This window comes from Crinia signifera, chromosome 1, assembly GCF_055691185.1.
Source record: "Crinia signifera chromosome 1, ASM5569118v1, whole genome shotgun sequence".
NCBI lineage: Eukaryota > Metazoa > Chordata > Amphibia > Anura > Myobatrachidae > Crinia > Crinia signifera.
Window position 1 is genome coordinate 125,510,394 of NC_139217.1, and position 27,373 is coordinate 125,537,766.

Genomic DNA, 27,373 nt, shown 5'->3' on the forward strand with positions numbered 1-27,373 from the left:
AAAAAATAATAATTTAAAAAATACATATGGTCAGTGTTCCTTTAACTCATGTAGGCTGGTAAGCAGATTGATACCTAAACCAGCCTGTGGACATCTAGCCAAAATTTCCAAGCGTACCATCTATAAGGAGGTGTGCACCAGTGGTGCCTCCAGCTGTGCACCACTTGTGCACCACCTCGGGTGGGGGGGGGGGCAAGAGGGGCAAGGGGCTGCCCCTAAGTTCTGTGGTGGGTATTTCTGGGGCAGGAAAAACCTGCCCTGGTGGATTTCTCCTGCCCCAGAACAACACTCAAGGGTTTAAAGATGTATGCACATATTTACAGTAGAGATGAGCGGGTCCGGATCCCCGAGATCTGACAGATCCGAATATCGGGGATCCGGGCCAGATCCGAGCCGGCTCGGGAGTTCCCGCCTGAATTCCGGACCAATAACGAGGCCGAACGTCATCATCGCGCTGTCGGATTCTTGCGGGAGCGGGATCTTATAAAAGACGCACGCGCACCCCGCCATCTTCACTCCACTCTTGGAGAGGGAAGAGGGTGGTTGGGAAGCTCCGTTTGCTCCGTGCTGTGCTCTGTGCCATGTGCTCCGTGACCTGACCTATGCCCTCACTGCCCTGTGCTGTGCTCCGTGCCATGTGCTCCGTGCTGTGCTCCGTGACCTGCCCTGTGCCCTCACTGCCCTGTGCTGTGCTCCGTGACCTGCCCTGTGCCCTCACTGCCCTGTGCTGTGCTCCGTGACCTGCCCTGTGCCCTCACTGCCCTGTGCTGTGCTCCGTGACCTGCCCTGTGCCCTCACTGCCCTGTGTAGTAGACTTGAGAGTCAGTGACTGTTTATAGGCCTGAGCCCTGTAGTGTGATTTAACTAACTAGGTGCTGCAGTGCTCACACGCAGGGGCTGCAGTGTCCACTGTCCAGGGGCTGTCCTGTGGCCCATGCCCTGTTGTGATTTATTTAGCCCTAAGCCCTGTGTTGTGATTTATTTAGCCCTGAACCCTGTGTTTTTTGTGATTTAACTAACTAACTCAGTGCTGCAGTGCTCACACGCAGGGGCTGCAGTGCTGCTGAGTAGTACACTGTGTACAGGGGCTGCAGTAATACAAGGGGCTGTGTCCAGTGTGACGGCCTATATCTTATCCATTGTCCAGTGTCACGAGTCACTCACGACATATATCCTGTGTCCTGTCCTGTGTGACGACTGACGACATATCCTGTGTCCAGTGTGACGACATATATCCTGTGTCCAGTGTGACGACATATATTCTGTGTCCAGTGTGACGACATATATCCTGTGTCCAGCGTGACATATATCCATTGTCCAGTGTGACGACATATATCCTGTGTCCACTGTGACGACATATATCCAGTGTCCAGTGTGACGACATATATCCTGTGTCCAGTGTGACGACATATATCCTGTGTCCAGTGTGACGACATATATCCAGTCTCCAGTGTGACGACATATATCCTGTGTCCAGTGTGACGACATATATCCTGTGTCCAGTGTGACGACATATATCCTGTGTCCAGTGTGACAACATATATCCTGTGTCCAGTGTGACGACAATATATCCTGTGTCCAGTGTCACAAGTCACAACATATATCCTGTGTCCAGTGTGACATGTAATGTGTGCCGGCATATATTCTGTGTCCAGCGTGACATATATCCATTGTCCAGTGTGACGACATATATCCATTGTCCAGTGTGACGACATATATCCAGTGTCCAGTGTGACGACATATATCCTGTGTCCACTGTGACTACATATATCCAGTGTCCAGTGTGACGACATATATCCTGTGTCCAGTGTGACGACATATATCCAGTGGCCAGTGTGACGACAATATATCCTGTGTCCAGTGTCACAAGTCACAACATATATCCTGTGTCCAGTGTGACATGTAATGTGTGCCGGCATATATCCTGTGTCCAGCGTGACATATATCCATTGTCCAGTGTGACGACATATATCCATTGTCCAGTGTGACGACATATATCCAATGTCCAGTGTGACGACATATATCCTGTGTCCAGTGTGACGACATATATCCTTTGTCCAGTGTGACGACATATATCCTGTGTCCAGTGTGACGACATATATCCAGTCTCCAGTGTGACGACATATATCCTGTGTCCAGTGTGACGACATATATCCTGTGTCCAGTGTGACGACATATATCCTGTGTCCAGTGTGACGACATATATCCTGTGTCCAGTGTGACGACATATATCCAGTGGCCAGTGTGACGACAATATATCCTGTGTCCAGTGTCACAAGTCACAACATATATCCTGTGTCCAGTGTGACATGTAATGTGTGCCGGCATATATCCTGTGTCCAGCGTGACATATATCCATTGTCCAGTGTGACGACATATATCCATTGTCCAGTGTGACGACATATATCCAATGTCCAGTGTGACGACATATATCCTGTGTCCAGTGTGACGACATATATCCTGTGTCCAGTGTGACGACATATATCCTGTGTCCAGTGTGACGACACATATCCTGTGTCCAGTGTGACGACATATATCCTGTGTCCAGTGTGACGACACATATCCAGTGTCCAGTGTGACGACATATATCCTGTGTCCAGTGTGACGACATATATCCTGTGTCCAGTGTGACGACATATATCCTGTGTCCAGTGTGACGACATATATCCTGTGTCCAGTGTGACGACATATATCCTGTGTCCAGTGTGACGACATATATCCTGTGTCCAGTGTGACGACATATATCCAGTGTCCACTGTGACGACATATATCCTGTGTCCAGTGTGACTACATATATCCTGTGTCCAGTGTGACGACATATATCCAGTGTCCACTGTGACAACATATATTCTGTGTCCTGTGTGACGACATATATCCTGTGTCCACTGTGACGACATATATCCTGTGTCCTGTGTGACGACATATATCCTGTGTCCAGTGTGACGACATATATCCTGTGTCCTGTGTGACGACATATATCCTGTGTACAGTGTGACGACATATATCCAGTGGCCAGTGTGACGACAATATATCCTGTGTCCATTGTCACAAGTCACAACATATATCCTGTGTTGAGTGTGACATGTAATGTGTGCCGGCATATATCCTGTGTCCAGCGTGACATACAGTATATCCATTGTCCAGTGTACAGGAGCTGTGTCCAGGGGCGGTGTCCAGAGGCTGTGTCCAATGTGACGGCTGTGTCCATTGTCCAGGGGCTGTGTCCAGTGTGACGGCTGTGTCCAGTGTACAGGAGCTGTGTCCAGAGGCTGTGTCCATTGTCCAGGGGCTGTGTCCAGGGGCAGTGTCCAGGGGCTGTGTCCAGGGGCAGTGTCCAGTGTCCAAGGGGCTGTGTCCAGTGTGACAGGCTGTGTCCAGTGTAAAGTAAGAAAAAGAAATAAAGGTAATAAATAAAATAAAAACACATTTTTGGAGGATGATGGAGGAGGAAATAGTGGGAGTGCTGAAGCTGCTACCACCAGTCATGACAAGGCCGATACCTCTTTGTATTTGCTGTTTGGAGCATTTCTCTTTTTTTGGGATAGTTTATTAAACTGCCACCCTGTCTGCCCCTGCAGTGCCGCTCTGCCAGGTTGGAAGTGTAAGGTCCACATGTATGTGATGCCGACTGCTGTCGCTTAGCTTAGTCATCCAGCTACCTCGGTATACCCTTTTGGCCCAACTACAGTAAATGAAAACAATTTTGTAAGCTGTGAAGTGATCAAAATTGACTAGAAATGAGTGGAAACTAATGTTATTGAGGTTAATAATACTTTAGGGGCAAAAACAAGCCCAAATTCTGTTATTTTAGCCATTTTTAGCATTTTTCATAAAAATCCAGATCCAAAACCAAAACCAAAACCCACAAGGGTGGTTTTGCCAAAACCAATCCAGATCCAAAACACGAAGGGAGATCCAGATCCAAAACCAAAACCCGAAAAAGTGGCCGCCGCACATCTCTAATTTACAGTATCATCTGGCTCATATCTTTCTAAGGGCCAGATGTATCAAGCTTCACAAAGTAATAGTGGAGTATGATAAATAACCAGCCAATTGGCCCCTAACTATCATGTTACTGAACATGTTTCTAAAAATGACAGTTAGGGTCCCTGTGTTTATCACTATCCACTTGATCATTTTTTGATGCTTGATACTTCTGACCCTAAATGTGATTTATTGTGCTGTCTTCTTTCTTGTGATTTCTTTGTTGATGTTATTATACATTGTGCACTGTCAATCTGTCAGGTCCCTCTTTGTTGCTTTTGAAGAAGACCCTTGCCTTTATTACAGAAAGTATATACTATATTAAGCAAAATTATTGTTCATTTATCAAAATCCACAAAGCTTTAAAAACTGTAAATACCTTAGTAGGAGCGACATAAACCACAATTGCTTCATTGCTCTGTGATAAAACTTTCTCCATGCAGTAGTAAGATGCATATGTTTTCCCAGAAGATGTTGGAGCAACTATCACTGCTGATTCATTATTGTCAACCACATCAAGAAGCTCTCTCTGAAGGTAGCAGAGAATGGGCACTGTCATTTAATCAACCTAATATATCAAATTCATAACAGTAGACAATAATGTAATGCATCCTTGTTGTTGTTACTTTGCAAGAAAACACAGCTCAGCTACATAAGTTTGAGAGTATGGCTTGGTAGATCGTTGTTTATTTTTCTGATGGTTCTCAATGGTTGCGGAAAATGTGCTTTTGTTTTTGTTTTAAAATGTATATTCTTGTTACTAGTTCTAAAAGCAGGAATAAATATCTGAACTAAAAAAAAGTGTCTGAAGACATGTCCAGAGTCCACCATACTGTACGGGAGTCACACCTCCCGTGACCAAGCGCAAGTGAAACGTACGTCGGGACCTCCCCGGGACACGTGGTGCACCACGTCACCGGGCATCTCAGGCAAGTAACAGACGCCAGCGGGGACGCCAGCACGCATCCACAGGAACCTGACACTCACAAGCCGGCAGTGGGGTAACCGCTGGACTCGTCCAGCGGATACATTTGTATCTACCAACCAACACTTGTATCTATTAATGTCACTGTCTCCTGCTTGCGAGCAACTCCTTGTTATCACGCTGCAGCACATAGATGTTCAGAATTGACAGATTAGAAGTAATCTTAGCAGCAGTTATACACACAGGAGCACAAACTGTTTAAGGGCGCCCCTGTCTCCTGGCTATTACAAGCACTTGTCATAATAATAATAATTTTTACATAAAATCGTGACCTATGATTAAACTCTTATTACCATCATTACCTCAATATTGGTAGGAACTGGGACATATGAGGATCACACCTTGACAAGCTGCCTCTCCTTGCCGCTCACAGAAGGCAATACCAGCCTCTCAATTACTCTACATATTTTCAAAGCGCTTATATATTTTAATATTTAAGGACTAGGCACACCACCATTTTAGAGCATACCAATAAAAGGAAAATTTTAAATGCTGAACCTTGTATATATAGATCTATGATTTAAGGGTGCCCCCACCCAGAGTTTCTTTCTCTCTCTTCCTCCCTTGGAAACCCATAAATACTACATTTATACTCTGGGGTGCACCACTGACAGTCCATCTAATAGGCACTCAGAGGGAATTTTCTCGATAGTGCACAGGACCTACACACCTTAAACTAAGGGAATTGTCAGTTATCATAGATCTACCTACCAATCTTAAATCCAACATAGAGTGGATATCAACCACCAATCAGTGCGGTTTTACTCTCACCCCCCCACCTCCCCTTTTCCCATTACATACATACGAAATTTGAAGTCTGCCCGCACCTTCCCAACCATACTTAGGGAGAAGGTAGAGAAGGAGATCCGTTTAGGCCGGATGGCCGATCCTTTTTCAGGGCCACCATTGGCGAACATGGTAATTTCGCCGGTGGGAGTAGTCCTGAAAAAGGAACCCAGAAAATTCCATCTGATACAGCATCTGCCTTACCCATCTGGCCTCTCTGTCAACGACGCCATTCCCATGGAGCAGTGCTCAGTGACATACCAGTCATTCGATGACGCCATGTCCATGGTGAGGTCCTTCGGTTGTGGGGCCCTCATGGCGAAGATCGATGTGGAATCAGCATTTCGCCTGCTTCCCCTCCACCCAGATGCTTTTAGGTGGATGGGCTTCCACATCGACAACGAATACATTGACAAGTGTTTGCCAATGGGATGTTCGGTGTCATGTGCTTTCTTCGAGAAGTTTAGCACTTTCCTACACTGGTGTGTGGAAGTCTCGGCAGGGATGAGCGGGATCGCTCACTACCTGGACGACTTCCTCTGCGTCAGACCAGCGGGCTCCAACCAATGTGCGCACCTCCTGTCAAGCATCTTTTTCCTCTTACCACATTTCGGCGTGCCGATCGCGGAAGAGAAAATGGAGGGCCCCATCACCTCCCACCGGACAAAGTTGCAAAACTGAGAGACAGTATTTCACTATGCCTAGCATCCCATAAAATCATGCTGCTTCAGGCACAGTTGCTGCTGGGCCAACCATGCAGGGTCATACCAATGGGTCGGCTATTCTGCAGAAAGCTGGAGCGCGCCAAAAAGGGGGTCGCCAGAGCCCATCACTTTGTACGTTTGTCCGCCGAAACTCGGCGAGACATGGCGGTATGAGCCTCCTTCCTGGAGGATTTTAATGGTGTTCGTATCGGGCTCACCCCCGTCGTCAAAAACTCAGCCCTACAGCTCTACACTGACGCAGCTGGATCAACAGGTTTCAGTTGTTACCTGGAGGGCCAGTGGTGCGCAGCCGCGTGGCCCGACAGTTGGGGCAGGAGGGGCTGACCAGGGACATGCTGCTGTTGAAGCTAATCCCTATAATGTTCGCCATGGAGATTTGGGGCGAACACTTGCTATTCTGGTGTGACAATCACAGCACGGTACACGCCATCAACAATCAGAAGGCCATCATGGTGGCCATCATGGTGCTGCACGTACTGGCGCAGCTCTCGCTACAATGCTTGCACTTTAACATCCTATTCCGGGCACAACATGTTCCCCGGGTGGAGAACGAGGTTGCAGACGCGCTGTCAAGGTTTCAATGGGAAAGATTCTGCAAGCTGGCCCCCGAGGCTAACATTGTCGGAGGGTCCCTTGCCCCTCTAATGTTTGGCAGGTAGTCGGGCCGGCCTGGTGGGGCTAGCGCAACTCGCAGTAGCACCAGCTACACTCAGGACATATCACCAAGCATGGATGGAGTGGGAATCATTCGCCGGAAGGGCAGGGCACTCAAGTAGGGGTAGGCAGAAGCTCATATTAACTTTCCTCTGGCGCTTGCACAGCTCGGGCAGGTCCAGGGCAGTGGCATTGCGGTATTTGGCAGGCATTTCCTTCTTCGCTAAGCTAAAGGGGATAACTGATTTCACCAAGGGTTTTCTAATATGCAAGGCCTTGAAGGGTCGGGCGCGAGTAGCGCCGGTTTGCCCGGACACCCATCGCCCAATAGATAGCTCCCTCCTTCAAGCCCTATTGGGGGCAGTCGAGCAGTATACAGAGTCCGCGTTCGAAGGGCTGCTCTTCCGCCTGGCGTTTTCCAAGGCTTTCCACGGGGCATTTCAGGTTTGAGCTGGTAGCCCCATCTAAAAGACAGAACGATACCTTGCTCCAATCAGATGTGCGATTGGACAGTGGGTCCCTATGGTGCAGGATAAGGAGATCCAAAACAGACTAAGAAGGAATGGGGAGGTGGATAGCTCTGGGCCCTGCCTCACCCGGGAGTGTGTGTCCAATAGTGCTAGCAGACCAGTACGTGACAGTCAGAACAGCTGGGGGAGGATCCTATCTACTGCATTACGGGGGGTCACCACTGACCAGGTACCAATTTAGCTGGATATTGCGTAGATGCCTTGAAGGTTTAGGCCTCTCCCCAAAGGGAATTTGGCACACAATCTTTCAGAATAGGGGCGGCTACAACCGCGCCGAGGGCAGGCCACACGGCGGAAGAAATTAGGGCCTTGGGCCGATCGTGTTCCGCTAGTTACAAGAAGTACATCCGCCCGCATCTACTGTCCTGAAGGCAGTGCATCTGCCTGATTGCACTAGCGCTTTGTTGGATGTCTATATGCCAATTGTAGCCATCCTACTCGGGGATTAACTACGCTCTGTTGTTGGGCAGAGCGTCCAGAGTTTTCACGTTTTTTTTTCTGAACTGACGGACTGAATTCACTTATATCCATTCGATCAAATAGTCAATAGTCCCTCAGCAGGTCCAGATATTTTTGTAGTAAACCCTGTGGTACTTGTGTAGTATCACCGCGCCCAATGCATCGCAGACCATAAGGCATGCGATGGTATGTGATGCGATGCGATATCTGCGCTCGCCACACTTTATAAAATCAACTCCACGCCAACGTGGATAGTGGGGGTATGAAAAGGTCGGAGGACGCGTACCGCCGCCCCTCGCGGGCACGCTGCTCTTCGGGTTCACATTTAATTGCAGTGCATCGGGTGTATGGCATGCGATGCGATTAAAAATCGCGCGACTAAATATCGGGGGTGCCGTGATAATACACAAGTACCAACCCCGTTCCCCAGAACCCCTTCCCCTTAGTGTCAGTAATGGGCTTCCTATTGGTACTTTACTAAATTCTATGCAACCAAAATTGGGCAGCAAATTTTTTTTTTTTTTCCTTTGGCAAATTCTCCTAAATAGGCATAGGCAAGCATGGCTTATCAAACCGATACTTATATCCTCTCACACATTTAATTCCTCTATAGGTGTGGCAATCGATAGCCGCAGGGTATGGAAGGTAGGTCACTCTTTTGTATATTGAGCCGCAAAGCTGGTAGCATCAGGGAGCGGACCCGTATTCTCTGGCTCACGCCTGGTAAGGTGGTTAGGTATCCGGGGCATGTCATGGCGTGAACCTAAGACGTTCCTGATGATGAATGTACTTTGTATGGGTTGCCTGATATCCTGGTGATTCACTTAGGCGGCAACAACTTGGGGAAGATGTCCCAACTGGAACTGCGGGGGCAGATCTTGAGTGATCTGGGGGCCATTAACGCAGCATGGCCTACCTGCACCAAAATTTGGTCTTATATCATACCCCGGTTGTGTTGGAGAGGTGCATGAGATGGTAGAGCAATAGACGAGGCTAGGAAGAAGCTTAATGCAGTGATGGCACGGTTCTAATAGCTGCCGGAGGGGTGATCGCCAAGCACGATCGATGGGGTCCATCTGGTTAAAGAAGGACTGCTTATGTTCTTGGAGGATCTGTTCCTTGGAGTGTCTTTAGTGCTATAGCCTGGTGGCGGGGCGAGGGTTTCCTGGGACCAGGACCCCGCTTTGGTGGGAAAGAATGGCAGATTAATTGATTTAGGTCTTCATTAAGCGATGATTATACATCACATCTGTTGTTTTCGGTGCGTTCACCTTTCATTGACTATAGGCCTGCGCTGGATCACCCCCTCGGGGACAGCGACACCACACGGTCGGGTGGGCAGTCAATGAAATAGGTGGAGCCATACCGCTTGTTGTTTAGGGAAAATGTCATAACCACGTCAGTCGTGGGGTGGAGCTTAGATCACTAGCCGTTCTTTCTGGGCCACCATTAATTAAGGAATTATAATACAATCAATTAGCTTAAAGTGTTTTTAAATAAATTCAGCTAACAATTTCTGCACAACCCAAGTCTCAGAGTCGTTATTTCAGGTTTATATAAGTGAGTGTTGAAATGTGAAACTATATACATGCATAAGGTCACACATCAGATGCTAGGATGTTTAAGGTGAGATGGGTGCGTGATGCTCACTCCAAACTACCATAGTAGCACAGAAGACAGAATAATGTACATTAAGTGCACCCAAGCTACAGTAAACAAAGCTAAATCATCACAGGGCAATGTTACAGTGCCAGCCATGTTAGGTGTGTGCTAATCATGGTGCGATATTACATCAAGTTACCAAAGCACCAGAGTAGGTGTGTATAATTAGCAATGCACAAGTGATCATAGAAAATGCATAAATGTTACAGACAGATACATTCACCTGAGAAGATAGCATATGGATAGACATTTCACTCTTGGACATGATAAAACATGGCATAACACAAGGTACAGTAATATTAAGATGCTTGTCAGTTTTTAAGCAAAGTCTTTCTAGGGTCAGAATACTGTAGTGCAGTGGTTCCCAGACATTTTTGAATCCCACTGCCCTGGAGCATCACCATTTTTTTCACGGCAACCCTAGGTAAAAAGTTCCTTAGCTAGAAATGAATAAAACATTACTAATGAATTGATTTGTGCTTAGTTGTCATCCTCAGGTGCAGTTACTGTATGTGGTGGTGGTGGTGGGAAGAGTTGTGCTTCTGTTTGTCACATATTTTATGATTGTCAGCCCCATGGTCTGGATTTGGCTATCACATGGACCACACATAAGCAGCGAAGCAGGATTGCCATGCAAAAGGCGTGGCCTGCCCCCGAAAAAGGATTGGAGCCTTGTCCGATGGGTGAGACCTTGTGTGGTGGGAGTATGTCCTATTGCCACAACTCCAGTTTTCAACATTTCAGGGGCGTGCGCAGCACTACCCCAAGCAGCTGGGCAGCTCCCATACCCACACTGAATAGATGTGGACATTACATGGCGTCTATTCAGGAATCACCAGCTGCAGCTCTCCAAACCTACCCCAACCAGCGGTACAATGCGACCCACGGAATGGACAGTCTCCATTCAGGGGACTATGAACTAAGTTAATTTGGTCCTGGACCCTGCTGCAGCACCAAGTTTGGGAACTAATGCTGTACTACCTTCCTGTATCCTGTTTGCCATGCCTTTAAAGTAGCCTTATTTTACCTAGTAAGAGAGGTAGTCTGAAGCCATGGCAAAGAAAAACAGCTGATCTTAACAAGAATAGCAAGCGCTAACTAATCCAATTTGTTGACAAAGCAAATGTACCTCAATATGTGCATAGGAGATAATGATAATTCAAATGGATGAAATATATGTTTTACAACAAAGTAATCAGCAGGGTCTTGTGCTCATTACCTGCCATGTGTCTGGTATGAAGTGTTGCACCCTTGCATCAGGGTCACTTCTCTCATCTCTCAGTAAATGTGGTCCCATATACTGCATCTGGAAACGAACTGAACCAACTTCGACTGCATATGCACTGCTCTCATTCTTCTCATCCTTTGTGCTGGGTAACTGTATTTAATGGAGGAAATAAAGGAGATAAAGACTGAAGAAAACACTATTGCCTTCTAAAATGATAGACATAACCTGATTGGTTGCTATGGACAACATCTTAACTTGTCTGTTTTATTACGTTAGTAAATATTCCTCACTATGGGGCAGAAGTATTAAGCCTTAACAAGAGATAAATACAAGGGTGATAAGGAGAGATAAACGTCCAGCCAATCAGCTCCTTACTGACTTTTTTCAATTTATCACTCTTGCATTTATCTCTTGTTAAGGCTTAATACATCTGCCCCACGGGGCCTTATTCTGGTTCACTCCTTCTGGCAAATTCCTTCTTAGATGGACAAAACCATGTGCACTGCAGGTGGGGTAGATGTTACTTGTGCAGAGAGTTAAGCTGGCCATACACTTGCAGATAAAATCAACTCCATGCCTAGTGGATAGTGGGGTTATGAACAGGTAAAAAATCGCATCGGATCGCATCGATATATCGGCCGATATTGCAACCGATATATCGGACGCCGTGAAACTAAAAAAGTACCCTGTTTTGTGCTATTTAAATAAGGCAACTATTGCTGTATTGATTTTACTGATACTACAATTTCCAATAAAGAAAGTACAATTATAAATTAAAGACAATAGCCCAAATACGTGACAAGGCACCAGTTACAGGTGATATTTTATTGTCTCTATTTGTTTGAATACTACAATAATTTATACCTCGGTTGACATCAATGAACAGGCCAAGTTTTGGAATCCCAGTTTGCCAAGATAAGTAGCTATCAGGTGTTGATCTTTCTTTTTCAAAGTATCTTGGTAATTATTCATGATTGCCTGAATTATCTTTATTATTTCCACAACAATATTTATATCTCTTTGGTTTTTAGCTAAAATAAACAAGAAAAAAATGTATTTAATTAGAACAGACTACATGTATAATATATTTCAGCAGCATGGACTTGATTCATATCCTGATGGTTGTGAGCCATGAATTACAAAGTGCGGTACTTATGTAGTAACTGGGCTGCCGATTTTGAAATCGGGTCCATCGCATCGCACCCGACCATATCGCATGCGATGCGATACGATGCGATGCGATGGACCCGATTTTTCCATAGGATTCAATGTTAAAATGGACTGAGTCCATTTTAACATAGAATTCAATGGGAAAAGGGGTCCTTTTCATACCCTTACTATCCAAGTGGGCATGGAGTTGGATATAAACCTGTGGCGAGCGTAGCGAGCCACCGAGCCCGAAGCGTGGCGAGCGTAGCGAGCCCCGCGAGGGGACACAGAATACCGTCCCCTCGCGGGGCTCGCTTCGCTCGCCACGCTTCGCTCGCCACGCTTCGGGCTCGGTGGCTCGCTACGCTCGCTACGCTACGCTCGCCACAGGTTTATATCCAACTCCATGCCCACTTGGATAGTAGGGGTATGAAAAGGACCCCTTTTTCCCATTGAATTCCATGTTAAAATGGACTCAGTCCATTTTAACATTGAATCCTATGGAAAAATCGGGTCATCGCATCGCATGGTCGTATGCGATGCGATATCGCATCGCATCGCATCTGATTGTATGCCTTAACTTAAGGCATACAATCAAAAAATCGGCAGCCCAGATACTACATAAGTACCCAAAGTGCCAATGGCTGGCATGTGCAGTACAGGTCTTGCATCTATGCACCATGTCTGCAGACATCCAGGGGCGGCCATTGTTTCCGTTTTCTAAAATTAAGGCATGTTGCCTTTGTTTCAGGAGTACAGAGACCACAATCTCTTTGTAGGAGCTGCAGTTAATGACTTAGTTGACCCCATGGGTCATGCATCCAGCCAATGGAATAATGCAATTTTACAATTGGATCTTGCATGTTTAAACACTGGGAAATTTGATTTGATTCCACACTGAGCTAAACCTAGGAATGAAATAGGAATGATAGTGTACCAACTCTGACTAAGGGCCTTATTCTGGTTCACTCTCAGAGGCAAATGCCTTCTCAAATGGACAAAACCATGTGCACTGCAGGTGGGGCAGATGTTACTTGTGCAGAGATAATTAGATTTGGGTGGGGTTTTACTTCAAAGTGAGATTTATATTGCAGTGTAAAAATAAAGCAGTCAGTATTTTCCCTGCACAGAAAAAAAAATAACTCATCCAAATCTAATTCTCTCTGCACATGTTACATCTGCCCCACCTGCAGTGCATATGATTTTGTCCAAAAAAGCACAGAGTTCATCGCACCGTGTATGGGTACTTTAAGTTGCAGTATATAGGGTACAAAGTACAGTTTATGTGATTACTGTACATAAATCATGTTAAAAATATAAAAAAAAGTGGCATGTGAAAATTAGCATTTGTTGTGATATAACCGTGTAGGTAATGGTTTAACTGTATCAGTGAATGTATTAATATGACTTGCAATCATGGGTAGGGACCTATCCTCTTAATCACAAATTAATGTTGCTGAATTTAATAATACAGTGGAAATTTATGCAACATTTATAAAAAATATATAACAGAATAAACAATAAACAAAAACTTTAAAATATATCAGACAATGATGTCTGGGGAAAGTATGTTTGTAATTGCTGTGAGTGGAATACTGTATTCAATAGGGGTGCAGATACAGTACCTTTAATTGTGTCTAACAGTATTCCCTCTATATACTTTCTGTAGTATCAGACTTTGTGATACTGATTAGTTGCTATGAGCATTAAAGCTGCAGTATAGATTCACTTGTTTATCTACCAGTTTCTTTTTTCCACCTGTGTGCTGTAATAGCATAACAGCAGTGAACAGGTAGATGAGAGCACTGGGTTGAAGCCCAGAAGTGAGTAAAATTATAGATGCAGTTTACTAAAGTGTTCCAATTTTTATCTAAAGCCTGTCATTTATCAAACACTGGGGCAGATGTATTAAGCCTGGCAAAGAGATAAAGTTGAGATAAAGTAGAAGTAGATAACGTTCCAGCAAATCATCTATGTTTGAAAATTGACAGTTTGGAGTTGATTGGCTGGTGTGTTAACACCTTCCACTTTATCTTCGCTTTATCTTCACCATGGTTAATACATCTGCCCCAGTTTTTGATAAATTGCTCATAAAACATGCGGTACTTGTGTATTATCTGGGCGCCCGATTTTTTCATTGCATGCCACTACTTAAGGCATGCAATGCGATGCAATGTGATTTTTCATTGTAAAGACCCGATTTTTAATTGTATAGTCACCCATGGGTGATTTCATACCCCCACTATCCAACTACGCATGGAGTTGATTTTATATAGTGTGGCGAGCGCAGCGAGCCACTGAGCCCAAAGCGTGGCGAGCGCAGCGTGTCCCGCGAGGGGACGCGGATTACTTTACATGTATTCTGCGTCCCCTCGCGGGGCTCGGTGGCTCGCCACACTATATAAAATCAACTCCATGCGTAGTTGGATAGTGGGGGTATGAAATCACCCATGGGTGACTATACAATTAAAAATCTGGTCTTTACAATGAAAAATCACATTGCATCGCATCGCATGCCTTAAGTAGTGCGATGCGATGCAATGCAATACAATGAAAAAATCGGGCGCCCAGATATTACACAAGTACCAAACATGCTGTTTGTCCTAGACCTCAAAACAATTTTTTCCCCTGGTGTTTTATCTTAACTTGCATGTGGTTTGGTACATTTTATTCTCCGCACATTGGAGGTCATTCTAGTTGACACAACAAAGCTGCGAACACACGAACGGAACCCCCCGCCCCCCCACCCCACCCCCACCCCGCATGCCGAATATCCGTGCACACAGCATAAACATCCATTTGCAGCCTTGCGTGCAGGGACAAAATCATTTGATGGATGCCAACCATCAAATGATTTTACAGGGGCTCACAGATGTAAGACACCTCTCTAGTGTCTTACATCTGCGGGCGCCCTGTATGGGAAGCGGTCAGGCAGCTGACATCCGCTAACATCAGCTACCCGCCCACTGCACCTGCGTCCTGGACCACTTACAAGGGAACACCCAGTGTTTTCATGGGAATTCCCATGAAACACGGTGCGTTTCCATGGGTGCAGACCCTCACCGCCACCCCAAAACCCCCGTCCACACTCCTTGGTGCGAACGGGATGGCACACAAGCAGTTTGCTGCACCCACACACTCCAAGTGGCAGCACATGCACATAAACGTTTCTGCACATGCACAGTCACTATCCCTCCCCTGCGCAGATACGCAGTGGAGTGTGCAAATTAGAATGAGGGCCATTGCCCGCAGTTTGAATGATCACCCTCCAATCCAGTGCATAGTAAATCATGGGGTATGGAAGTGGACCAAGCAGCAATGTGTTACAATACATAGCTAGTTACAGTAATAAATGTCTGTGTACTGTATTACCAATAATTAATATTATACAGTGGTAACATAAATAAACATATAAGGTATATACCAATTTGTTACATCACTGACTTTAATTGATCCCAATACTTACATTTAGTTTTACACTCTTCAAGCCAAATTTCAAAGCAGACGGTTAATGTTCTCAGCTGTGCCTGATACTTCACATTAGTAGTCTGCAATGAATTAATAAATGTTTCATATTGTTTAATGCCAGAAAAGAATTTTGCCCTTATCTCTTTTTCCAGCGCTGAAGCCAGGGTTTTCCATTGTTGCTGCTCTTTGTTTTCTTCTCTGTCTTTGTGTCTTTTAAGATTTTCTTCTATAATTTTGTCCTTTTTTGCCATCTGGAAAAATACATATTTCTTATATGAAGATATACTGTAGCTATACCCCAGTGTGTTTAACTCAAATAAGCACATGCTAAAAGTCTTATCTTTATATTATAGTTATAAGGAACATGGGGTATGGTTTATCTCAATCATGATATAGGGATCTATGCATTAACCCCTTGAGTGGTGGGTTTTGCTGGGGCAGGTCATACCTACCAGGGCAGGTTTGTCCTGCCCCAGCAAAACTCACCACAGATCACCGGAGTCCCCCCCCCCCCCTCACCTCTGCTCTGGCATTAGTACGCCGGAGCTTCCTGCGCCGCATGCCAGCCATCACTGACCACACAAGCGGCAGGCTCGGGGATGTTTTGAGGTGGCTCGGGAGGAATCGGGCGCCTGAACTCTCCCGAGTTAATTGACCCCCCTGTGTGGTTTTCAAGTGTCATATTGTTGGAACAATGCTGTTTAGCCCTTGCAAAACACCAGCTACTTATTCAAAAATATTAAATCTTGGACCCATGCCCATTTAAACGCCCTATTTCTGCCCAAATCCTTGTTGGTCAAAATAAATTGCAGGTGGGTCATATGTAAGTGACCCCCTGTGTAGGATCAAGTGTAATATTATTTGACCAACGCTGTTTAACCCTTGCAGGACAACAGCTACTTATTCAAAATGATGAAATCTGGGACCCATGCCCATTTTATTGCTCTAATTCTGCCCAAATCCTTGTTGGTCAAAGTCAATTGCAAGTGTGTCATATGAAGTGACCCCCCTTTGTGGGTTTCAAGTGTAATATTTTTTGACCAATGATGTTTAACCCTTGCAGGACACCAGCTACTTGTTTAAAAATATGAAAACTGGGACCCATGCCCACTTTAGTTCCCTATCTCTGCCCAAATCCTTGTTGGTCAAAAGAAATTGCAAGTGGGTCATATGTAAGTGACCCCCTTGTGTGGGTTTCATGTGTCATACTGTTTGACCAACGCTGTTTAACCCTTGGAGAACACCGGCTTCTTATTCAAAAGATGAAATCTGGTACCTACAGCAGTACATTCAATTTAGTGCCCTATTCTACCCAAATCCTTGTTGGGTAAAGTCATTTGCAGATGGGTCATATGTAAGTGACCCCCCTGTGTGGGTTTCAAGTTTCACATTGTTTGACCAATGCTGTTTAATCCTTGCAGGACACCAGCTACTTATTTAAAAAGATGAAATATGGGACTCATGCCCACTATAGTGCCCTATCTCTGCCCAAATCCTTGTTAGTCAAAAGAAATTGCAAGTAGGTCATATGTAAGTGTGGGTTTCAAGTGTCATACTGTTTGACCAATGCTGTTTAACCCTTGGAGGACACCGGATTCTTATTTAAGAGATGAAATCTTGTACCTATATTCAATGTAGTGCCCTATTTCTACCCAAATCCTTGTTAGGTAAAGTCATTTGCAGATGGGTCATATGTAAGTGACCCCCCTGTGTGGGTTTCAAGTTTCATATTGTTTGACCAACACTTTTTAATCCTTGCAGGACACCAGCCACTTATTTAAAATAATGAAATCTGGGACTCATGCCCACTTTAGTGCCCTATCTCTGCCCAAATCCTTGTTAGTCAAAAGAAATTGCAAGTGGGTCATATGTAAGTGACCCCCTTGTGTGGGTTTCAAGTGTCATACTGTTTGATTAACGCTATTTAACCCTTGGAGGACACCAGCTTCTTATTCAAAAGATTAAATATGGTACCTATGCCCACTTTAGTGCCCTATTTCTACACAAATCCTTGTTGGGTAAAGTGATTTGCAGATGGGTCATATGAAAGTGACCCCCCTGTGTGAGTTTCAAATTTCACATTGTTTGACCAACACTATTTAATCCTTGCAGGACACCAGCTACTTATTTAAAATGATGAAATATGGGACACATGCCCACTATAGTGCCCTATCTCTGCCTAAATCCTTGTTAGTCAAAAGAAATTGCAAGTAGGTCATATGTAAGTGTGGATTTCAAGTGTCATACTGTTTGACCAATGCTGTTTAACCGTTGGAGGACACCAGCTTCTTATTTAGAAGATAAAATCTGTTGTACCTATATTCAATTAGGTGCCCTATGTCTACCCAAATCCTTGTTTGGTAAAGTCATTTGCAGATGGGTCATATGTAAGTGACCCCTCTATGTGGGTTTCAGGTTTCATATTGTTTGACCAACACTGTTTACACCAGCTACTTGTTTAAAATTAGGAAATCTGGGACCTATGCCCCTTTTCCAGCCTATTTCAGACTAAAATCCCATTGAGATTTGTGATAAAATACAATTGAGATTTGTGTCATGGATATTTTTTTGTTTGTACAATAATAATTTAATGATCCTGCTTTGATATTTAAAAAATTCATTGTTTTAATATCAACATTTTCTGAATAATAAGCTGGAGCTCAAATAAGAAGCAAACTTCAGCCTTGTAGATCTAGGCTCCCTTGCAAAAAATAGGATAGCTGGCATTTTGCCGGAGCTGGTAGGAGACCTGCTCTCCTGTTGCAGCAGGTACAATGCTCTGCTTTTACTGAAGCTGGAGGGGGGACAGAGCAAAGTAAACAGTGGAACCCGGGAGGAAGGGGTGTGATAACCTCAAAATACATGGTACCCCAATGCTTGTAAAATGTTATAAGACTTTTATACTGAACTGTTAGGGCATACTTGCCTACTTTTGAAAAGTAGTTTCAGGGAGATTATAGATCACACTGTAGGGCAACGTGTGGAGTGCCGTTGAGGGGGGCGTACCACATTTTACCCAAAGGGCGTGTCTATCTCCACCCATGGGCGTGTCAACTGTCACTCAGGGGTGTGCCCTGCAGTAGCAGGTAAAAAGTAAATAACAAAAGTGCAGTACTGGCCACACACACTGATATCTCAGCTACATTCCCACAGTACTACCCACAGTACTACCAGCCACACATCATAGTACAGTATACACAGCACCCCCCTCCCCCATATTACACCCTGTACACACAGCACATTCTATAAAACACCATAATATATCACATGCAGCTTCAACCCATATTACACCCATTACATATACACAGCACTCCCCTCCCCCATATTACACCCTGTACCGTACACACAGCACATTGCACAATACACTATAGTATATTACATGCAGATTCATCCCATATTACATCCATTACATATACACAGCACCTCCCTCTCCCCATATTACACTCTGTACAGTACACACAGCACATTGCACAAAACACAATAGTATATTACATGCAGATTCCCCCATATTACACCCATTACATATACACAGCACCCCCTCCCCCATATTACACCCTGCACAGTACACACAGCACATTGCACAAAACACCATAATATATCACATGCAGATTCCCCCCATATTACACCCATGACATATACACAGCACCTCCCTCTCCCCATATTACACCCTGTACAGTACACACAGCACATTGCACAAAACACCATAATACAGTATATCACATGCAGATTCCCCCCATATTACACCCATGACATATACACAGCACCTCCCTCTCCCCATATTACACCCTGCACAGTACACACAGCACATTGCACAAAACACCATAATATATCACATGCAGATTCCCCCCATATTACACCCATGACATATACACAGCACCCCCCTCCCCCATACATGCAGCACATTGCACACAACATATTAAATTATACATAGCAGCCCCATATTACACCCAGTACACACACATGATACACCAGCCCCCATTTCCTTAGTGCACACAGCACTCACCTGGCTGTGTTGTTGCTCATGCCAGGGACTTAGGGAACCAGCCATGTGGTGAGGGAGGGAGGCAGCGCAGCACAGGGAAAGCAGAGGGGGAGAGGCAGGAAGCTGGTCTGTGTAACACGGAGCTGAATGTGGGGGCGGGCCCAGCCTCAGGGAAGCCCCGACTGCAGTGCCTGATGATCCTGTCATCCGGTCTGTGCGCACAGGAGCTGGTCACCGCTACCCATAACACCGCGGTGGCCGGCTGTGACTCCCCCAACAGGCCCCGCCCCCCGCCAGTACGGACGCGCGCATGCGCAGTCCGAATTTCCAGAAACTAATCCCAGAAACCGGGAGGTATGGGGGGCTTTGCGGGGCAGCGGGAGGGTCAAGCAAAAAGCGGGACCCTCCCGCTGAATGCGGGAGGGTTGGCAAGTATGTGTTAGGGGCAGCTATCAGTTACAGCAGCATGTGCAGACAGTGGGTCATGTGACTGCAGGATATAAATAGAAGTCATGCACTGACAGTTGGGCTCGGAGGAGAGGGTTGGAGGCAGCCATTTTTGGAGGGACTGAGATACTGGACTGTTGTGAGAGAACCCAGTGTGCTACCTTATAGCCAGATGGTGAGAGACAGCCTCCCTGTGGAGATTGTGAAGGAAAGGTGGGTGAGGAAGCCAGCACCTACAGACACACAAGGTGTGGAGTGTGGTCTGAGGAGAGACTGCCAGACAGAGCTGACAGGAGGTGCGGCCTAACTGTAAGTGATGTAACAGCCTCCCAGTGAGACCCTGCAACAGCGATGCAGTGTAAGGAGACTGGTGGAGGGCGGCTATGGAGATGAAGCCTAGAGGTAATTGACTGCTGGAAGGACTGGCAGGGAATTCCGGGATGTCTTTATAAATTGAACTTATTTACATGCAACTCAACTAGCCAGCTTTAATAGACTAAAAGATAGTACAGAGAGACTGTTCATAATTACTCCATGTCACATGGTTACTCAGCCTATACAAAGCCAGTTTGGAAGCAAAGCTTAGACTTTATTAAACAATGTATAGTCTTTATAGGTAAATTGCAATCCAGCTACAATTTCAGGCTTAAGTAAAGACATTGAGAGCTACATTCATAAGGAGTCAACTACAGCTAACAGCTATCACTAAGAGGAGGCAAAATTACCAATAGAAATTGTTTATTTATTGACTACTAGAAAGACTTATTTGCCTGTGCACAAAGGAAGACAATTCATCTGAAACATTTAAGCTTAAATGTATAGTTCTTTTACAAATACAAAGGGACAATTATAAATAGCTATTTATATAATAAACAATGCAGTTCTTCAGGAACATCTATAAGGATTACAAAGGTGTATAATATATAAATATATATATATGGATATTACTTCAAAAGATTAACTTTCTGTGGATTACAAAGTTCTTTACCAAAGGAGTCAGCATAGTTTTCACTCCGCGGACGAACTCTTATAAGTTAAAGAAGACTAAAACCAGAAAGGGTTTATACACAGCTGACATCTAAATAGGACTGTATGCAGAAGTGAAAGGGTTTATTGAGACACTGGTATAGTATAGACACTGTAATTGTTAAAGTGTTCAGAGAGAAAGAGTTACATATTTGATTGCAAATGTATTTGTTACTTTTTTTTGCCAAACTCAAAGCAGCTATTAACTGTTTTAGCACTTGTTAACTGTTTTCCCACTGACAGTATTAACAAAGATAGCATGTAATAAACCATTTGGATACGGCTAAATAGGAATGCAAAACCAAAATAGGTACATCATCAGCATGAAAAAGCTCCACTTGGATACATGTATTTTGTTTGTCAAGGTTTATTTATAATTTGTGAATTGTAATTTGTGCCATAGAATTTGTTGTAATTTAATAAATTGTTTATGTAAAATCTGCAAAGAACCTCTACTCTGTGAAGAGAACGAGAAGACACTAATTAAGGTTAGAGTGACACCTGAATGCTACCATCAAAATTGAGAGATACTTACCTGACTGCCACTAGAAAGCTAAGATAAACTTACCTGTATATTACAGGGGAGAGGGGGGCTGGGATTAGGAGTTAAAAATGATGTGTGTCTCCTTTCAACCCCCCCCCCCCCCACCACCACCACACACACACACACACACCTACCTCTCCCCTCTCTCTTCTATTTTTGGGGCCCATTTACTTCTGGGTCACATGCAATGCAATATGGGTGGCATTTACCACCCAGGATTGCATTGCAATATGCAATCCATTTCCTGTATGTATCTCACTGCAAAGACAGGGGCTTGTCCCTGTGCTCTGCTTCACTGGGTTGCCGGGTGTCTGCTGACCTCAGTGCCCCGCTGGCAGTTTGGTCAGTTGCCTATAGGTTACAATGGGCTACCACCATCTCAGAATGACGGGTAGCCCAGGGACCCACTGTTATACTGCCCATTATTGATACATCCTTGAGAAACAAAATATTTTTGGTTAACCCCTTAAAAACTGGGGTTTTCGGGGAGTTAGTCGCAAATATTATGTGACACATGGGTCCCTTATGTGTGCACTCCTTTGCTTTTATCCCCACTCTTTCTCTCCCTCCACCTCTCTCTCCATCCCAGTCCTTCTCTTACTCCTCTTTTCTTTTCTCTCTCTCCCCCTCCAACCCCCTCTCTCTCACTCCCCATCCCTGTCTATCCTCTTTCCTCTATTTCTCTCCTGCCCCCACCAATCTCTCTTCTTTTTTCCACTCTCTACCCTGCCCCCCTCTTTACTCTCTTTCTCTTGCTCCCACACCCCGCCTCTTACCCCCTTCCCAACTCATCTCTCCCTCCTCTTTTTCTCTACCTCCCCAGCCAATGTCTCTTATTTTTCGTTCTGTCTCACTCACTTGTACTGTCTCACGTTCTCCTTGACATCCTCTCTCTCTCCTAACTCTCTCTTCCTTAAAACCCTCTATTTTTCTCTCTTGCTCTCTCCCCACCTCTTCATCACTTCCCCTCCCCTCTTGCTGTCTCCCCAACATCTCTTTTAACCCCCTGCCCCCTCTCTGCCTATTTTCACATTCTCCTTTCTCCCCTTGCTCTCTATCCACCTGTCTCCTTCTCTTTCTCTCAACTCTCTCTCTCTCTGTCACTCCCACTTCTCTCTGCCCCTAGTCTCTATCTTTATTTCTCTCTGCCCCTAGTCTCTCCCCTAGTCTCTCTCTTTATCTATCTCTGCTCCTAGTCTCTCACTCTCTCTCTCTCTCTCTTTACCCACACTCTCACTCTCTTTCTCTTTTCTTCATATCTCTCTGTCCCTACTTTCTATATCTCTCGCTCTGCCCCTAGTATCTCTCTCTCTGTCTCTCTCTATCTTTACCCACACTCTCACTCTCTCTCTTTTCTTAATTTCTTATTTTTTCACCCCCCTCTTTCCCTAATTGGCGCTGCAATATTCTCTCCCTGACACGGTCTCTCTCTTGCTCTCGTTTTCTCTCTCCCTGAAACCCTCTCTCTCATTCTCTCAATCCCTGTCTCTCCCTGACACCTCTACTTTCCCTGACACCTTGTCTCTCATTCTCTTTCTCTCCCCGTCACTCATTCTTCTTCTCCCTGATACTCCCCTCTCTCTCATTTTCTCTCTCTGACACCCTCTCTCGTTTTCCCTCACTCTCTCCCTGTCTCTTCCTCTTTCTGACCTTGATATCCTTGCTCTCATTCTTTCTCCTGTTACTCTACCTATTTATCCCTGACACTCTTTTGCGCCCATATTTCCCCCTCCCTTCCTCCATGACATTATCTTTTTCTCATTCTCTCTCTTCCCCCTAACCTCCCTTACTCATCTATATTTTTACATGATGCGCCCCCTCTCTTTCTCTTTCCTTAACCACCTCTGTTGTCCCTCTCTTTTTCCGCTCCTCTCTCTTTCCTGACCCCCTTTTTGTCTCTCACTCCCCTCATTTCTGCCCCCTAAGGGGCATTTAAGTGACACTGGTAGAGGGTAGGCCCTTTCAATATTTTGCTATGGGGCCCTCGCAGTTCTAGTTATGCCCCTGCATGTGAATATGGGAGTTCACATGATATACCATGTAGACACAGGTCTATAACTACATATTACAATTATAATAATATTACTAATTACATCAAATTGGCCAATATTTTTAGCCTACCCACCAAAGTTCTTGTTTGTCCCTATCAACCTCTCCGGGTGAGTCCCTAGCATTATAGGTGTTCACCTTCAGGTCACAAGGCACACCCAAACCAGCCCAGAACACCACCTAAATAAAGGATAACAGTGAAGTACCTCCTATATGATGTGTACTTATTAAAATGATTATAATTGTAATTTCTGTATGGTGCACCTGATTTCTTATTTCTATGTTGTAGAATTTCTTAACCTGCTCCTATTGGAAGATAATTTTGAAGAATACAAGCACCAAAAAAAACTGTCTTTTTTGTTCAGTATTTTAAATATTTTGACTTTTCAAGACTATTTCATAATTTCATCAATATATACTGTACTGACCTGGGGTACTTTTTTCTTACCAGGAGCCTTATAAACATGTTTCTCTTCTTCTTGTTCAGTTTGCAGTATAATTTTTTTAGATGAATTGATTCCCAAAGATTGTCCATAGCGATATTGAAACATTTGGAGCTTTTGATATTGTCTCAGTTGAAACTTTTCTTTAGCGCCATCTGTTAAAAATGTGATGTACAATGTCTTATTATATCAGTAGACTTTTGTAGTAAACTGCAAAAAAATATGTTTTTTTCAATTCAGAAATCCAAAACAGCACATATTTGGTTTTAGTTATAAAATCTACATATGAATTGATACTTTTTTAGATGCAAGAACAAAATACATACAAAATACATCAAATCTATGTGATTCATACAATAACTCTATATGAGATACAGTAGTAGCGCAATCCCTTGAGATCACACATATAGTAGCCCAATCATATAGTTGTCCAATCAAATGAGTTCACGGGCCAAATGTAATAGGGTGTGAGAAAGAGATTTTGAGAGAGTTTTCTCATTTTTTTAAAGCGACAATCATTTACATGGCAAAATCAACCTGGTTTTGCAGTGTACATGATTGCTGCTTTAAAAAAAATGGGGCTACAGCCTAGGGCCAAATTCATTCTTTGCTTGTTAGCTATCACCCTAACCCTATTTACTGGGGGGGGGGGGGGGGTAAAATTCGTAAGGTGACTGCCAGATGGCTGTTCCAATGTAACTTACTGATCAAACCATCACTTTATGTACACTGTGTAAGTCTATAGCCAAAGTCTCCTTTGAACGCCAAAAAGCATTAGATCCTACATGCCAGTTGATATTCTTCATTACATGCACATGGGCAGTATGAATGGCACCTATTGATATGTCCATGAGCACCCATTAAAGTGTATTTAGCACCATTAAAAGGGAGCTACATATGTATTAGCCTAGGGCACCTGGAACCTTTAAACAGACCCTGGGGAGAAGTCAGGGGCCTGTGTGTTACCACACAAACTTCCAGGGCCTGCAGCCCCCACTTCCGTTGGTTAGCTAAGCAAGCTGGAGCTTACACAGATGGCCACCTGCATGGTACATCATGTTAGATGCCGGCTTGCAACATTGGTCACATTGCTGGGATCACACCTACATACAAGAGGCGTATCTTCTACTGAGACCTCTCCTGCATGCCCTTCTTCAGATCAGATCAGATTGCAATTTTCATCCATATCAGTAATTTTTACTTACTTTTCTCTTCATGTTTTGTCCTGTCGTAGTCATCACTGAGTGCCCGTCCTGTGTGCCAGTGCTTAAGTTCATCATATAATTTTGTTCTTGCACAGGGAGTAATACCAGTATGATCACTAATACAATAAGCATAAGCCAATGAAAAGGGAATAGTTGCATACATATTATAGTTCTTTAACATGGAAAGGTATTAAGGCTGTAACTCTTCCATTATAATCAGGTTCTGTGTTTGTGACTGGAAACAAATATAATCTAGACAAGTGGCATCACAACGGGGGTGCGGGCCCCACCCGGGTATCACCCACCAAGTGGTGACACCCCAATGCCGGCTCCTGCTCAGTGACAGGAGCTAAGTGCTGCACTGTAACAATACATGCTGCACCTGGCTCCTGTCATTGTGTAGGACCCACCCAGTATTTGCAGCCAGAGCAGTCCTAGGGGGCAGCCCACAACTCCTAAGGAGGTCACACCCCCTAGTGGTGAAGCCACAACCCTTTTCACTGAAGGGCACCCTTGGAGCAAAAGGTGTCAGCGAGACAAGTGATGCTTCTGTTCTGGACATGTTTATCAATTGTGATGGTTGATAGTCCCCACACAGTCAGACCATAATATTAAGATACAGACTGACAATATAGCAATGTCTAGTGCATGTACACTCAGTACTGTATATATGTTTTTTCTGTTAGAATGGGAAACTTACTCCAGCATTGCACTGCTCAGTTGAGTTGAACCAGTGACGTGCTGTGGTGGCTGTGTACAGAGAGGCACTGCTGCAGCCACTACCGCACCCCCACCCCCGGCCACCGCCGACACACGCACCCCCTCCTCTTATATTTGTGTCACTCTGGCACTCACATTAGGCAGTGGGCAAGTTGGAAGCCCAGGGTCCAACATCAGGCCATCAGCGAGGACTCCTCATCTGCAGGCTGCTGATGGCAGTTGGGAGGAACAGCGCTTCATCTGCAGCCCAAGGGACCAGCAAGCAGGGGACTGGGGAGAGGTGCTGATCCTCCTGCAGCTGAGTGAAGTGGGGACAGCTATTCTATTCAGCGATGCCGGCACCTGCACCACTGGAGATGGAAACACTGGAGGGATGGCTGCGGCTGCAGGTGGGCAGAATGCCAGACGAACTCCTCACTACTCTTGGCCGCGTATGAGGTGAAACAGTCGGCTGGCCTTTGCTGCTGCAGTGTACAGGCAGCCGAGCGGGAGCCGGTGGGTGAGCTGGCGGATGAGCTATGCAGCGGTGCCCCATCTGCAGCCCCAGGGTTCAGCGCTGGGACATGACAGGCAGGCATAGCGGTACTGGCTGGCTGCAGGCGCTGCGGCACACCCCTGTCCCTGAGGCACCTGTAAAGGTGCCTCTTGAGCTAGTTTTTTTAATGGGCTTTTACAGCCCTCTGTTTGTGCCCGTTCTCTGCTTCTAACTATTTGTACAGGGCAGCTGGAGGCACCGCTTTCATGATGCACAATTAAAAATGATTATAATAATATAAAGAAGATACTTATGACACAGAATATGTGTCATAAGTATTTTCTTTGTATTATTTTAATCATTAATGACAGGAGAGGCACTGCTTCCCCTGCATCCCCTGACTGCACCTCCCTGAGTTGAACACAGGGCTGGTGTAAGCAGGGCTATTTTTGTGCAGGCTCCAGCAGGAACTGAGGGGCAGATTTATTAAGCTCGGTAAAGTGATAAACTGTCTGGTTTTTATCACCGGCCAATCAGCTCCTACCTGTGAAGTTACAGGCTTGGTTCGAAAAATGACAGGTAGGAGCTGATTGGCCGGTGATAAAAACCAGACACTTTATCACTTCACCGAGCTTAATAAATCTGCCACTGAGGCCCTTATTCTAGTTCACTCTTTCAGACAAAATATTTCTTAGATGGACAAAACCATGTGCACTGCAGGTGAGGCAGGTGTAAAACCCCACCCAAATCTAATTATCTCTGCACAAGTAACACCTGCCTCACCTGCAGTGCACATGGTTTTGTCCATCTAAGAAATATTTTGTCTGAAAGAGTGAACTAGAATAAGGGCCT

At 44.9% G+C, this 27,373-nt stretch overlaps 1 protein-coding gene across 3 annotated transcripts in view; it reads right to left on the reverse strand.

The window, feature by feature from the left end:
* Positions 1–27,373, reverse strand: part of LOC146060135 (putative ATP-dependent RNA helicase DDX60) — a 215,099-nt gene that overhangs the window by 114,478 nt on the left and 73,248 nt on the right. For 2 of the 3 annotated variants that reach the window (XM_083173067.1, XM_083173058.1), the window contains exons 13-18: positions 25,327–25,442; positions 24,107–24,276; positions 15,629–15,881; positions 11,878–12,044; positions 11,005–11,163; positions 4,364–4,513 (exon numbers count right to left, since the gene is read on the reverse strand). In XM_083173067.1, coding sequence (XP_083029193.1) covers positions 4,364–4,513; positions 11,005–11,163; positions 11,878–12,044; positions 15,629–15,881; positions 24,107–24,276; positions 25,327–25,442 — 1,015 coding nt within the window. The remainder of the gene's footprint in view (positions 1–4,363; positions 4,514–11,004; positions 11,164–11,877; positions 12,045–15,628; positions 15,882–24,106; positions 24,277–25,326; positions 25,443–27,373) is intronic. The other variant, XM_083173076.1, reaches the window with a different exon arrangement.